The following is a 15,478-nucleotide window of genomic DNA, read 5'->3' as shown; positions in this document are numbered from 1 at the left end:
AAGGGATAGTTCAACATTTTGGCAAATTGGCCCATTGCCATAATCCCTATAGTCATAGCAGTAGGTTTGTTACCTTTCTTTGTCAGTGCAAGCTATTTTTAGAACGGTGGAGCAGAGCCGCGAGCTGCTCAGAGCTACGCTACAGAGGCTAATGGTATTTCTTGGTTTCCCTCATCAAACTCATCAAATACACAATCCAACAACTCCAAAACACTCTGGTGGACAAGTTGTGACCTGCACATTCACCACGCTATGAGATAATAACAGAACGTTATGAGATGGAGTTGTTTTCGAGGTCAATTCATGCAAAACCGCTGATGCGCGTTTCCATTGGGGGCAGTTTTCCAGCAAGAAGTCTCTGCATTTGCCTCAAAAACAACTCTGTCATGTAACGTCCCATTATTATTTCATAGTGTGGTGAATGTGCTCTGAGCAGCTTGCGGCTCTGCCCCGCCGTTCTACTGTAAAAATAGATTGCATCAACAATTAAAGCCTAACAAACTTACTCCTAAAACTATAGGGATTACTGTATGGCAATGGGCCCGTTTGCCAAAATGTTGAACTATCCCTTTAAAACCTCCTGAATGACCCTGAAGGAATCGAAACTGGGAGATTTATTTTTGCAAAGAAAAACAACAACTGTGTATTGATAAGTGTTGATTTGGAAATAAGTGGCTGTATTGATATTGCAATTGTTCTCTGATTTGTCAACCACGGCAGGTAAATTTGACTCATCATTGTCCCTTTCTGTGTCATATTTACTCACAAACTCTCCTCGGATAAGTTTTGATAAGGTCAGTCCTTCTTTTACTGGAGCAGCACACCTCACCCTGCAGAGCTCCACCCAGCATAGTCTGCTTCCCCCTCCTGTGTCTGTGTACCGACACCTAACTGAGCAGCAGTGCATCTTGTTAGAGCCCAGCCCAGCAGGCAAAACACAGAGCAGCAGCCAGGAGAGAGAGGGCAGAGGAGGTGAAGGTGACCTGAAAAAGAGAAGACACCACGGTGTAGATGAGCGAGAAATATTAATGGCAGTGGCCTGAAGACGAGGGCGGTGGATGAAGCTGTACAGTAGTTGGTGCATGTGATATAGTGAAAGAGAGTGGAGAAAACTGGTTGAGTGAGTGTAACCTTGGTTTTGGACAAATTTGGATGAGGCTGTGAGACTTAAAGTGAACCCAAAAGTGCATCGTCCTCGTGGCTGAATGGTTTGCTGATCATCAGCTTGCTTCAGTGACAGCAAATCTGGAAATGGCTCAATAACAAATTACCACTTCAATATCCTGGACATGCCATTATTTCACATGTTCCTCCCGTAAACTTTTAGTAGATAGTCTACTGAAAACTAAATGGAAATCAGGGAGAACATTTCTAAAAATACAGCACACCACTGTGCACACTATGACTATATTTTAGTTACTGCCTACGACTCCCATTAAAAGCCCAAAACCACACAGGAGGATCAACTCACCATCTCGCTCCATTGTTGTTTAAAACCATTAAAAACACATCAGTGAATCCCACTGGTACTCTGGGTTCTTTCATTACTGACACACACATTATGAAATCCCGCATACACTATCCTGCTGCCACAATTTGAGACAATTAGTGGATTAAAAATTAATAGCCTCCAATCTTATTATGTGCCAGGAAACGTGTTAAAGAAAATGTCAGCAGGGCTTTAAAAAAAGCAGACAAATCCATCATTGTTGCATCTCAGCGGTGAATCTTTCTAATGCTTTATATCTTCTACTTATCTCAACAACATGAGCACATTACCTTTAGGTTTATTTGGAATATGATATGTGATGATCAATTAAGGTCCATGGCAGAGACATCTCCAGAACTACAAGGGGAGAGTGGTTACATTTCTGCAAGTCACTCATATGTATGAAGTCATGTGAGGTTATGAGCTCTCCTAAACTGCAGATCCACCAGCTCACATGAAACATACTGTATTATTCTGAGTGAGGGCTGGAGGTGGAGGCAGGGATCCTATGATTTATTCACACAGGCCTGTGATGCAATCTGACTTCCAGCCTCCAAGAGGCAACTTGATAACTTCTTTGGCTAGATCCTCCTAATAATCATGACATGACTACTACTACTACTACTACTATAGTAATAATAATACTATTGGTGAGAAAAGAGAAAAGAAAAAGAAGAAGACATGTTTATTTGAATATTAAAATGTAATACCAATGTTAAAGGGTTTCAGAGTCAAACACAAAACATCCCAAAGAAATCAGAGTAAAATTAGACAGATATATAAAACCTTTTTGTAAAGTTTTTATAATGTATTCATAAAAATGTACAATGTAAGTGCCACACCTGCTTTGATCTACCACAGTCAGAAACTGAAGAGTCATTTTAGCTCTTCCATTTGTAAGTGTTGCCTCCACATAGATGTTATTTTAAATAAAAAGAAAAATGACTTTGCTCTGAGTTTCTAATTGTCCTTGTGATCTAAGCTTGTGAGCATCAGCGCAGTAATGGTCTCGACAGACTTGTCAATACTGATACTATCTTTAAAAATAGATCAGTAATACAGGTTGATGGATACAGATGTTACAGGGTGAAGACTGTATAAAGTATATTTACAGTAGTGTGTATCAAGAGAACTAATGGTTTCTCCATCTTTAATTAGGCCTACAACAAGTTTTTCCTTGTGGTCTGAGTTCTGTTGCAGTTGAATAAACATAAACTTTGCCTTAAAAATAATGAATGTACTGGAACATAAATGAAATATGAAGAAAAGTCATTTTACAGAGTGGAAAAAACATTAAAATATGTGATGAGGGAAAAAAACCACCCCCACCCTCAGCCCTCACTGAAATCGCCCTTGACTTTAAGCACAGCTCCATGCTGATTGAGGGTTTTGTTAAACTATATCACTTGTGTCAAATCTCAGATACCCCTCGACACGCTGACTGTAATTAGTTCCAAGATTAATCCGCACAAGCACAGTCAGATGTGGCCTTCTCCTACAGTACTTGTGAAATAAAGGCTAGCACGGATAATCAAATAATAGGTGAATATCAATGAATGGACCAAATCACTTTAGTCCCCAGCTCCCTTATGCAATTATTTCCTATTCACATTAATTATTGCTAACAGATGACACTAATGACTTTGAGAGGAAGTTGGCCATGGCAGCTTTGCAAACGATCAATGGTATTTTAAATGGGGTCGCAACACTTGATACCTTTGGGTCCCTGTGATTGGAAATGGCACCAACACAAACAGCATCTGCAGCATGCCAGTGAACAGTGCCAGAGGCTCCTAGTAACAGACTTGGCTTTCCACACAGGAGCCTTCACAGATAAGTGGACCTATGAACCATGAAATGAAAACATTAAACTGTGAACCTCTGTAATAGAGAATCCTACTTTAAACACTTTTTGGTTTATTTTATATCTTTCAATTTATTAAAATCAAAATTGAGACAAAAATCATAATCAAATGTGACTCGGTGTTCCATCCTATATCCTATGTAATGATCGTTATCAAGGATTTTAACTTTCATGAGACTTTATGGCTTTGCCTTGGAGTATAAGCCAAGGCAAAGAAGCAATATTCACTGGCATTATGCAAAATAGACATGGAGCTTCTCAAACTGCTTGACAGACAAAAGAAGTAAGTAAGGATTTTAAAATAGATTAAAATTAATTTTAAAAAAATGAATGAGATTTTTAGAAAATACAGTTATAGCACATCAGTGAGTTGTAAATGTCCCAAATGTAAGGTTATCAAAGTGCTGCAGAGACCAATGGAGACCAACCAATAAATCCACCAATCCGAGGTTTTCATTTCATCACAAGTGTTTAGAGTTGTGGACCATTTTATCTCGATAGTAAGTTGGGTCTGTGTGCTGCATAGAGGCTCAGTTTAAACTCTTCAAGGACATCAGAGCTGCAGTTTGGCCTGAGATTACCCAGTGATTTATAAACTAGCAGCAGCAATTTAAAATCTATTCTGTAAGTAACTGGAAACCAGAGTAAGATTTAAGAGCAGGAGTGAATAGCCGGGGTCTCCTGGCTGTCAACGCAGCAGCATTAAGAATGAGCTGAAGCTGACTAAAGGTCTTTTTGAGGAGACCAGATGAGAGGATGTTCCCCCTGCTGGAGATAAAGGCACTTGATAGTGGGATATGTTTGAGATGATTAAATGCAGATTTAATTGTTGCCTTGTGGGCCGCTGAAGCTCAGATCGAAGTCAGTTGGAATACCAAGATCTTGTAGTTGTCTAATCAAATGGTAATTTCTTTCTCGAGTCCCTCTAATTATGAGAATTGAAATTGCAATCCGCTATTAACTCACTAACTTTCCAGTGCTCCATATACAGAGATCAGACAGGTTTATTTCTGGGTGGAGTTTGTATGTTCTCTCTTCATCTGCGGGGGTTCTCTTCGGCTTCTCCAGCTTCCCCCCACTTTGCAAAGACATGCACACTAGATTGGTGTCTCTAAATTGCATGTAGGTGAGAATGTGAGTGTGTTAGTGTTTCCCATCTATATCCCTTGCCCTACATTAGCTTGGATTGGCTCCAGCCCCAGAAAGGTGTTTATGCTGTATATGAGGTTCATATTATAAAGTAAGTACTGTATTTTGTGTAGATGTGTTGTTGAACTTGTTGATAGGAACTTAAAGCAGAAGTAAGTGGTCCGGTCGTTTTCGCTAATGCTGCGTTCCAGGCAGGCTTTTGAAATCGTAAATTACAGCTTCAAGTCACAACTTACGACTTTGTAGCGTTCCAGGCAACCCACTCGTGTTTTTCCGACCTGTTTTACCGGTGAAAGTCACTATAACGGCCACTCGTAACTTCTGACCCGTGAACTCGTACCAGATCGAACTGGTACCACTTCACGGTCGGAAAAATACGAGTTTCCTTGAACGCACCATAATAGTCCTCGTCCCTACGTCGCCACATTCGCGGCGTTCCTTGGCTGCACACACAGCCCTACATGCCGTTCTCTCTCCTCATTGGATAAAAACTGTAGGATACGATAAATGTTTTCTCCTCGGCTCAGAGCGGAGCAGAGTGACTGACAGACCCGTGTTTCAGACCAAACACTCTATGTAAGTGATTGCTGTCGGAAGATATAACTATTTAAGACTTATATTAACACAAATATAAAAATACTTCTGCTTTAAAATCTCCATACCAATTTTTATGTGCAGGTTTTATTGTTGGTGCTAAAATCATAAAGCAAAACGATGGAAATATTTGATCAGCATCTAATGGTATCTATTGTCAGTAAACCTGAACTGGACAGATGGCAGCTTGGTCAACGTTACATGAAACTGCTGCTCCAGACAGAACCGTGGCGTGAACATAAAATGAGTGTGATAAAAAATATGTAGTGAATGCCGTTTCAAGCCTTTTAAAATTCCTGTCAGGGCCACTTCTATTATTGAGTCTATTAACCTTAAATACAAGTACTTTACGTTACTATACTTTTGCCTGCTATTGCACTTAATGATTCCTATTGCACTTAATGATTCAGTCAAGAGGCTTACAGTGTGCTTTTCTTTCTTTCTGCACAGTGTAGGTAGATGATTTCTCTGGCATTAGTAGAATTGTTTTGAGGGTTTTTTCTTCAGAATTCTGCACAAAAAGCACTCGACTTGAGCCAGTGAAAATGTTAATAATCATCTGAGACAGAGGAACACTATGTGAATGTCAATTTGCTTGATTCCGACTTGATCCCAACACAACCCCACATCATCATCCAATGCTACTTAGTCATTGTGCTTTTACGTATATCTGAAACATGAACAAACGCCTAATGCAAAAAGTCTTCATACTCTGTGAATAGTCTGCCTCAAAGTCAGAACTGAAGCATTACTTTAAAATGTCTTAATTCACCAGCCACCCCCAAAATAATCATGGCGTACGTGTTTTAAAACAAAAGCCATCTTACTAGTGGAGAGGAAAATGTCATTCCATTTTTCAATTAGCCTTTGGATGGAAAGAGGCAGCTATGTATCCTCGCTATTGATCCATTCAGATCTGTGGCAGAGACAAATTGTGAGCCATGGAGCGTAGTGTTTATTGGTCACATCGCCGAGTTAATCTATAGAATATTATGGAATTACATGGATGATCATTGAGTTCCCTGGTGTGACTGTGAGCCATAATTACAGTTTTTGTCAGCACTGATAAATTAAATTGTACATCCCATAAAAGGGTCTCTTTTGTTAAAGCTGCATCAATGATGACTTTTCTGATTTGATATTTACTGTGCTAATTTCACAATTATTGTATAACCTGATGTTATTATTGCTACATTCATCTCTTTGTAGTGTTTTCTGATGATTGATTACAGTACATAATTTATTATTTTCCAGGAGATCCAAAGAAATGGAAAAGCTGGCATTCCTACAGGAAGGTGGCCCAGCCTGCTGAGCCTAACATGCCCACGCAGCAGTGGTAGCGGCAGTGGCAGTGAACTGTCTCTATCCAGTGCTTGCAGTGAGTACTCCAGTGGCTCCCACACCTGGGCAGAAGGACGTGGCCTCTCCAAGCAGGTGGGTTGTAACCGTCTTCCCTCAATATAATGTGTGAACAGGCTCTCAAAGTAGAGTATTTGGTAGCATCTATGTGTGACCGATGTTGTCTGGCCTGCTCTGATTGGGTTTCGAACCCGCAGGCGACAATGCTAACCGTTTCGCCAAGAGGTCAATGACCACTTGGCAAGTGGATCACCCCCCTAAACTCACTCCACCCAGGGCATCCGGGTCACGGCACCAATGTGACCGATGTTGTCTGGCCTGCCCTAAGTGGGTTTCAAACCCGGGTCTCCTGCACCACGGGCGACAATGCTAACCGTTTCGCCAAGAGGTAAATGACCACTTGGCAAGTGGATTAGCATGTCTTTTATGGGTGAGTGAGTTGAACTTCAGTACCACTAACCGCCACACTCCGTCACTTCTCCTTACTGGTACCTCGTGACTGTGACTATACCCGTGGACCTCCGTTACATATGTGCCATTTCGGGTAAAACCAAGTTCATAAATAAATGCAAATTCACTGACTGTGAATATTTCTTGTAATCCACAGAGTGCTACGAGTCGGGACAAAAGAATGAGTGCAGGTTCGGTATCCAGCAATCATTCAGCAGTCATCGAGCAGACAGACCTGGGATGGAAGGAAGGCCATATTCTGAAAGGCCTGAAGCGTCTCCAAATGTGCAGCTCCAAAGAGGCATCCTCACATGCATCTGTACCACACTGCAAAGACTGCATGACCTCAAACGAAGGCATATACTCGCTTGGTGTAATGTGTGGCCTGCAAGGGGCAACAGCCAAACAAGCAGCCACTACAAGTAAACCTTTCAAGACTGAGGGAAGTATTGCTGTCCTTGACTCTGATGATGCGGATGATGAGTCGCCTAAATTGCAAAGTGGGGAAACCAGTAACCAACCAACAAAAGAGCAGCTGTGCTTGGATAAGCTTGATGTCGCTAAGGACAATGATGGCAACTTTCTGGAAGACACAGTGAAACCTGCTGGAAACTCTGGTCTTTTCCCCTCACCTGTGACAGACAACTTTAAATTTTTGGAGGGCCCTACAGTAAAACCTGGCGTTAGCCCTACAGATAGCCTTACACGTCGACAGGAAAAGAATAAGGACTCGCTAGAAAAACAAAAAGCAACAGGTATGAAATTCAGCGATAGAAACAATAACCAAGAAAGGTCTACTGACCGTAAATCCAGACTGGATCAAGTCAAAAAACAACAGGGCAAACTCACGATCAAGCAAATGGAAGCTGGGACAAGTGATGTGGGCTCAGGTATTCCACATTCAGCAACAAGAGCCCTTAGTTGTGTGAATGAAGCCAGACAGCGCAGCTCTTCAGCAGAGGTCCCTCATTGCAGAGATCAGGCAAGTCAAGCTGGTGGTCAAAGTCAGCACTACACAATCTCAGAATCTCCTCAAAGGAAACTGAAACCTCAGCCATTTGACTCAGCAAGGAAGGCTTTTATTTTGCGGAGCAAGAGTGCAGATGGAGGACCAGAGCAAGCGAAGCATACTCATTCTCCTCTCCATCAAAAGCTTATTAAGAGCCACAGGCCCAAAGGACAGTCAAACCCTACTGAGCACAGTGTTCCTAGCAAAAGGACGAATCTTAGTAAAACACATGGTTCAAGTAAAGGAGCATTATCTAAAGCTGAGAAAGATGAAGATATTGTGGTATCAACAACTTCCAAGTCTCTGGAGAATGTGCAGCAGCGTTCTCCCCTTGCTTCCCCTGTGAAATATTCAAAGACATTTAAACCTCCAGGGGTAAACGAATCCTCCAAGAGCCCAACAAAATCATCTTTGCAAATCACAAGACCTCAGTCGAGCAGCGACTCAGTGGAAGAGAGCATATATGACAACTTACCCTGCTCTCCACGAAAACAGCGACGTCAAGACCAGCACTGTGATGTTTCCCATTTAGACCCTAGATCCCCACCACCCCCACAACCCCCTGGTCGAACCACTTCTCTTCTTTTGAGACCCACTAGTGACTCCTTATCCGAGGCTCATAAATCTCCAGGTCAGGTGCAAAGCTCCACCACTGGGAAGATACCATCAAACAAGTCGCAAACACATCAGCTCTCTTCGGCTTTACAGCCTCAACAATCCAGCATAACTAAAGAGAAGCAACCTGCTGCCCCTCAAATGGGTGCTGAAGGTAAACCACTGAAAGATACCCCCAGTAAGCTCTACCACACCCACTCAACCAAGATGCCGTCTGTCCCAGTTCAAGAATCTCAAGCTTCTGATTCAAGCCAGTTATCCATGGACAGAACTGCTACCTGCCATGAAAATGGTGCTCCCTCTATACTCCCAAATCAGAGCATCTTACGAAGGTCCCAACAGAGCGTTAGCGAACCAAAACTTTCAGAAGTCTTGCCACCGGCGTATTCCAATGTTTACTACCATGGGGTTTCCAATAATTCTCAAAGTTCCACTTCAAGAGCTTTAAAAATGGCTCTTCCCATGAATACTAAATCTAATGAGGCAATTGCTGGACAGGAAACCAATACCTTTGTTATTTTTGGAAGACAGAACAAGGATGATACAAACTCGGCAACAAAACCTGTCCAGACGTTTCAAACTTTTACGTGTGATCCCAAGGCGACACATGAAGGTAGCGTTCAGGGCCGCAGGAAGATTGAGACTCGCTGTAACTCACTGGATTCTGAGCCCTGTGGTCAACCTGTTGCATCAGACAGTGGTGTGATGTTAGACTGGGGATTTGATGAAGAGGGCTGGCTGTTTAAAAGGTCTGTGTCTGTGTCAACCAGACCTCTCCTCAAGCCAGTGATGGGCATGAATGGGGCCAAGGCTCGTAGCCAGAGTTTTGGTGCACGCTACATGGATAGGCCAAGCTTCAACAGATCCGGAAAGGTCCGCACCCAGATCAAAACGCACTCAGGGAGCTCCTTAAACTCTCTTGGTGATGTCCTTCCAGGAAGTATGAGTTGCTCCAGCAGCTACCACTGTCCGATGAATCGATCCCTTTTGAACAACTTCTTGATTGAAGAGGGCCTGACAGTTCCGTCACAGCTGGGGTCCTCTAGTGAAAGGCTTCAAAGTCTAAAGCTCCAGCGAGAACAGGCTAGGCGCCTTCAGATCGAGCAACAGTTTTCAAGCGCCTTTGGTGAGCCAGTTTCTGAGGAACCGGAGAGACAAAGTACCATAACTACAATTGAGGAGAAAGTGATGCTCGGCATAGAGGAGAACTTGCACAAGTCTCAGGAACAGGAGAGAACCACGGAAGTCAAACAAAAGTCTGGTTCAACCTTGGCAAACTGGTTTGGTTTTCGTAAGAGTAAACTTCCTGCTCCCAACGGCAAGAAAAGCGATCCACCGAAAGTAAAAGAAGAGAAGAGGGAGCAAAAGATTACATCACTTCTGGGAGGAAAGCAGGCAAAGTCTGACAAGAAGAGAGATAGAAGAAAAAGTGATGGAAAAGACTGGTAAGAAATAGTAAAGCAATAATGCATGTCATTTGTTGACTTGATGTAATCTCAACATTACAAAAAACTTAATTGCTTAGGCCAACATTTTTCCTCAGACCTTACTGGAAGTAATATAGTGCCTCAAATGACTGGTCATCTTCATCAAGTCTTCTCCACGTCTCTGCAGTATAATTCATACAAAGAACTGCAGCCACTTTTCAAGAGTGATTTATCATCCTGCTTGTTTCGTCAATACAGTATCAGAGGTTCACAGTTGTTGACAAACTGTTGTGTTTCAGCTCTGTGGGGAGAAGGGAGTCTCATGATGCAGTGCGGGCATGCATATCAATGCCCTGCCCAGGAATGTCCCTGAATGAGATACAAGGACATACTGACATCAGTGGAGACCCAAAGGTAAATCAAATCAATCCTCAATATACAAGTTATTTTATTGGTATGTACCTGGTAGTATTTCTCAATGCAAAAATGTCTGTATAGAAAGTTGTGTAGCTGTTTTTTTATATGTTAAAACAACATCATGTAAATTGCACCAACAAGAAAACAAAGGAGGAGGTCTTAACTAGTGAGACATGAAGTACAATGAAGTAAGTTCAGTTTGATCAACAGATCCAGAAACTTGAAGCTATAACATTCAGTCAATTTACAATTCACAGTGAGAAAGACTTTGACTTTCTTCAGGATCATGTTGTGGACGGAAGAAAAAAAAAGTTCTCATTACATAGTGATTGAACAGGAAAGTGTGCCAGCATCCACGTAAATAATTGGCCATCATAAAGTAACAATGCTGCTCAACTGTTCAACTTTTTTTTGTTGGTTGATCTAGTGACCCTACAATCCTGCCCCCTGTAGATAAGCCTGCTGCTTAGGCAACAGCAGTGTGGGAATTTTCCCTAGCCGCTTTGATATACAGTACATGTATATACCCTGCAGCTCTCCGCATCTCGTCTTTAATCACTGTTTTCACCTGTTTCTGATATTGAAACATGGTGTTAGTGTGCTCTAGTTGTGGAATCTTAAGAATGAAGTCCACTTTCAAATGTGAGTCACAGAAGTGAGTCATGGAAGAGTTATCTGAGTCTTTTACTTTCTGTTTTGGACTTTGACTTGAAGGCCCCCAATTAGACTGAGCATAACATTTATCTTTGGTAATCTGATTACCAGTGGACAGTTCTAAAGCCCATTATCCATCACCTGACATTAAAATGCATCTCCACATGTGTGCTGAGTGTCTACTTGTAATTAGATCTCACCTCTCCACTCTATATTCAAATAAACATGTATGCGTTGTTGCTTTTAGTTAGGCTGACCATGAGAGAAGGGTCCGTTGGCAATGTAAAGGGAGAAACCAAGAGAGAGACAGAGAGAGAGAGAGAGAGGGAGAGACTGGGCATGGGGGGGGGGTTGAGCAAATTAATGATGAAATAATGATTTAGTCATTAGAAATATCTAGAAACATCGTCAAACATTGAGCTATTTCACAAATCCTCATGAAAAAATACAGATGTGAACGTAGTACAGTTGTGACAGTTGTTTGCCATCCACTGTGTGTGACTTCAGGGTCATAGAGACAGCTGCTGCACCACTGGACTGTGTTTTAACAAATTAAATGTACTTAAGAGTAATTTCACCAAATGTCCCTCAAAGCCTCTTACACAGCATTTCATCATTTTGTACTTCATTACTAACCTTTATTTAAAGACTTTTACATATACCATTGCTGTCCATGTATTCCTTCCAAAAAATAGTCTGTTTGTCTTCTTGTACTTTGACAGTGAAACATTTGTAGGCTATAGTGAGATGGAGAGACCATGAGCACGAGTTTACAATGCAAGTGTGAAAATGTGTTATACGCTTGTCTTGCTACCACTAGATGATAAGGGGACCTGTGGATAAAACCCAGAACCAAACACTGAAACTGTACCTGTTTGCATATGAAATACCATGCTTATGTATATGACTTCCTTTTTTGTCCCCGTACAAAAACACACAGATGCAGATGATGAGCCGGAGGGCTGATGGAGAAAATGGATCCACTGTGAGAAGCCCCAGCCAGGACGCAGTAATAGGTCAGGTTTTTATACATTTCTATTGCACTGCATAGTTGCTAAGTGCTAACAGTGACCAATAGTATAAATAGTCCCTCTTGAACATCACAGTACCTGTAAAACAGGTACTTCATAGCAATATTAACTGTCTCCTTTCAAGGTTCTATTTGTGTTTACCATTTTACAGTTTGCAGACAGAAGTGAAGACCAAATATGACAAATATGTGTAAGTTATAAATATGATGAATATGCCATGAGCAGTCAGAAAACATGCAAAATGCCCAGGTTGTCAGTGTGTGCTTTTTGTCCATTTCTATGCTCATTTTATTTGTTTACTTTTGCATTTCTGTATTGTGTTCTGATTGGCAATTTGAATCCGGGCAAATAGGAGTCATGTCATTCCAGTTGTATTTCACTCAGAGTTTGCCCTGTAATGGAGATATTGTATGTGAGTGTGACTGCTCATCTTCACAGATCCATTCTCTGAGAATTTGCATGTACAGCTTTCATCCAATCAGGATGAATATATTCATCCAAATAAGAGCCCGAGCTCCCTCCTAACCAGGTCTTGAAAGTAGCAGCGGTAATGATAGGTCCATAATGCTTCAACTGTTTTTGTATATGGATCACAGTGTTGTTATTGGAAATGATCACAGTGCTGGGTGAAGTGAGCATGGAGTTGAAATTTTAACCATAGTTTTCCAATAGTAAATCCATTCTCTTACCACCAAGTGTTGAGACAGTGCTGCTGCTACAGATAGTGACAAAGAGCAGTTTGACTGTTTAAATACCCAATGCAATGTTCTAGAGGATGACAGTGTCTCTCAGTCATTGTGATGAGTATGCTGGCCACCAGGTTGGTCCAGATTAAAATATCGCAATAACTATTAGATTGATTGACATTGACATGAATTTTAAACAGCTACTCGACTTAGTGCTGGAGATGACTCCTGCTGACTTTGGTGGTTCCCTGGTGTTATGTCTGGTGCCATCAGCAGCTTTGCACTTTTTCAGTGAGACTTTTCATTTGTCTCAACATGACGGATTGGAGCCAAAGTTCACAGAGATGTTCACGGTGCCCACAGGGTCCACTCTAATGATCCTGGTGATCCTCGGGCTGCTCTGAACCTGACACACCAGACTGTTTGTTACACAGAACCTTCTGGGAGTGTTTTTCATTGGACGCTGTTTGAAAAGGGGCAGCACCTTCTGATAATGGAGAAATCAGACGCATTTACAATCAACCTCTTTTGGAGGTGACTATTGTTGTTAATGGACAGTCGCTCCTTGTTGTTGTCACAAGATACACATACTTCCCTCTTCAGTTACTGATTAGTCCAATTTGCTGCAGTGTTTTGATGACAAACAGTCATAGTGTGAGACAGGTGCATGGTTCAGAGGGGTTTGTATTTAATATCTTAATTGTTCATGAGAGTATTTTGAGTGTCAAATTCAATAAACTGATCAAGCACAGTTGCATCTAAGCTTATTATAATGGAGTGTTGCACACACAGATTTTATTTGTGGTCAGTTGATTACTTGTCCCTGATGAGTGAGCACCCACCAGTCCTGTGGTGAAGTAAAGGCACTAATAGAAGAAACGTTAGATTTTTAAATGACAAGAAGTGTGAAAAAAAAAATCACAAATGTGTTATGAAGCTGTGGTGACGAATTTAGGAGATGAGTGGAAACGCTGTGACTGATTTACCAGGTAGTTTTAAAAAAATAAGCTTCTCTGCAAAAGCCTCAGGAGACGTCCATCACACAACATGACCTTATACAACACACATACAAAGAAGCTCCGACTTTTCAAGGCAGCGTTGTAATCTCCCACCTGACTGATCCCAACATCTAAAGGGATTTTCAACATACTTTGCTTGTGTTTAACTGGCGGTGTGTGTGTGCTCTGTGCACCCGCCTGTGTCTGTGAATACTCTTTCATTTCAGAAGAATTTTTATTTTGTCACTGTACAACAGCACAATTAGATTAAAAGCTAAGATCTTAAAGTGCAACCACATAGAAACAAGACAGACAATAAACAACTGTAACATTTTGTATTTAAAACCAATGTCGAGCAGGTCCTGCCGGCTGTAGCACCAGGTTGCGTGGGTATGTGTACACAAAACGCATAAAAAACACACGGAAATGCACAAAAAGGGACACGCCGCCATCTTTCACCAAACTCTCTTAACCATATGGCCCTAAAATAACAGGGAAATACTGCACCACTGACTGAAGAACAGGTTTCAGTAGTCAATCAAACATAAGTACTTGACTGTAACAGCTGGACAGCCCTATAATCTGGACTGTCTCTGACTGACAGACTGACTGACCAATCATATCATATCATATTTCCAGTGCTTCTGAGTTCCTGGCACAAGTAGCTTCTGTTAGGGAGGTGAAATTTAGTACATTGTGTCTGGATTTAGATTTTAGTTTTTTCTTGTGGGGAAGCAAAGAAGTCCTTCCTCACTGAGCCTCACCTCCATAACTACCTTCATTACATGTGTCATTATTGCTAAAGGAGGAATAAGCAGTGAGAGGAGAGTAACTGCTACACTAAATAGCAGATCGAAACGTAGCGCAGCAAAGCAATAAAAGCTCTGTTAAGAATTGCTGGGTTTCGGCCCAAACAATTAGAGGAGGCGTTGCATTTGTGTAATCAGGTAGTGCAGAGAGTCAGACATTTAGGATGATTGTTTTCTATATTGAGCTGGAAGCTGAGAGACACAATATTAATGAGTCTGTCTTTGATTACCCTGCTGCTCACCTGGTCTTTACCTTAGCAGCCGTGGTTCAGGTCCAGCCTGTGGCCTCATGTCATCCTATTTCTCCAAATGACTGTGATAAAAAGCTGAGAAAAGCCTGATAAAGTACTTACATTTTCATTTATGTGTTTGATCATTTTGTCAGACAACATTGTTGTTAGAAAATTAGGTTTGTCGATAGATGGTTCAGACATTACAGCAACCTTGGGTCTATATGAAATGGATGTCACTTCTGTTTTGCACCTGTTCATTCTGGATTGGGTCCAATCCACCTCTGGAGCAGAAAGTATCCTACATGTGTCAAAACACTCGAGCTCCAAGGACTTGGGGCAAAGTAGCACTACAGATCTGATCTCTGTGGCTCACTCCAACCCACACATATAGGCAAGACAATGAGTGGCAATTGAGTTACATAGAGAGAGAGAGAGAGAGAGAGAGAGAGAGAGAGAGAGAGAGAGAGAGAGAGGGAGGAGGGTGAAATGTCTAGTCAAACTTTATTCGGTTGTTATTTCACTACATTCACTCACTATATTAAAAATAGCCACTTATAAAACTCTCCACATCGCTCAGGTAGAGGGTTGGTGACAGACCCTGCTGAAATTTTATTGGTCAGATTGACACCATCGGCAGGGTGCTGCAAATATCAAGCATGTTTGATATGGAAGGACGCCTGCCCTCAGGGGTTAA

General features: G+C 41.7%; 1 protein-coding gene across 7 annotated transcripts in view; it reads left to right on the top strand.

The window, feature by feature from the left end:
• LOC146964596 (nck-associated protein 5-like) overlaps nucleotides 1-15,478 on the top strand; it is a 78,114-nt gene that overhangs the window by 52,385 nt on the left and 10,251 nt on the right. For 4 of the 7 annotated variants that reach the window (XM_085765884.1, XM_085765881.1, XM_085765883.1 and 1 more), the window contains 4 exons: nucleotides 6,351-6,530; nucleotides 7,063-9,974; nucleotides 10,256-10,370; nucleotides 11,968-12,043. In XM_085765884.1, coding sequence (XP_085622010.1) covers nucleotides 6,351-6,530; nucleotides 7,063-9,974; nucleotides 10,256-10,370; nucleotides 11,968-12,043 — 3,283 coding nt within the window. Of the gene's footprint in view, nucleotides 1-6,350; nucleotides 6,531-7,062; nucleotides 9,975-10,255; nucleotides 10,371-11,967; nucleotides 12,044-12,209; nucleotides 12,249-15,478 lie in introns of all 7 variants that reach the window. The other 3 variants (XR_015034647.1, XR_015034646.1, XM_085765882.1) reach the window with 2 other exon arrangements.

The sequence above is a fragment of the Trachurus japonicus genome, chromosome 21 (genome assembly GCF_045865225.1).
Source record: "Trachurus japonicus isolate A0001 chromosome 21, Traja_1.0".
In the NCBI taxonomy this organism is placed as follows: Eukaryota; Metazoa; Chordata; class Actinopteri; order Carangiformes; family Carangidae; genus Trachurus; species Trachurus japonicus.
The sequence above is the reverse complement of the archived record's forward strand: the minus strand, read 5'-3'. Positions and strand labels throughout refer to the sequence as shown.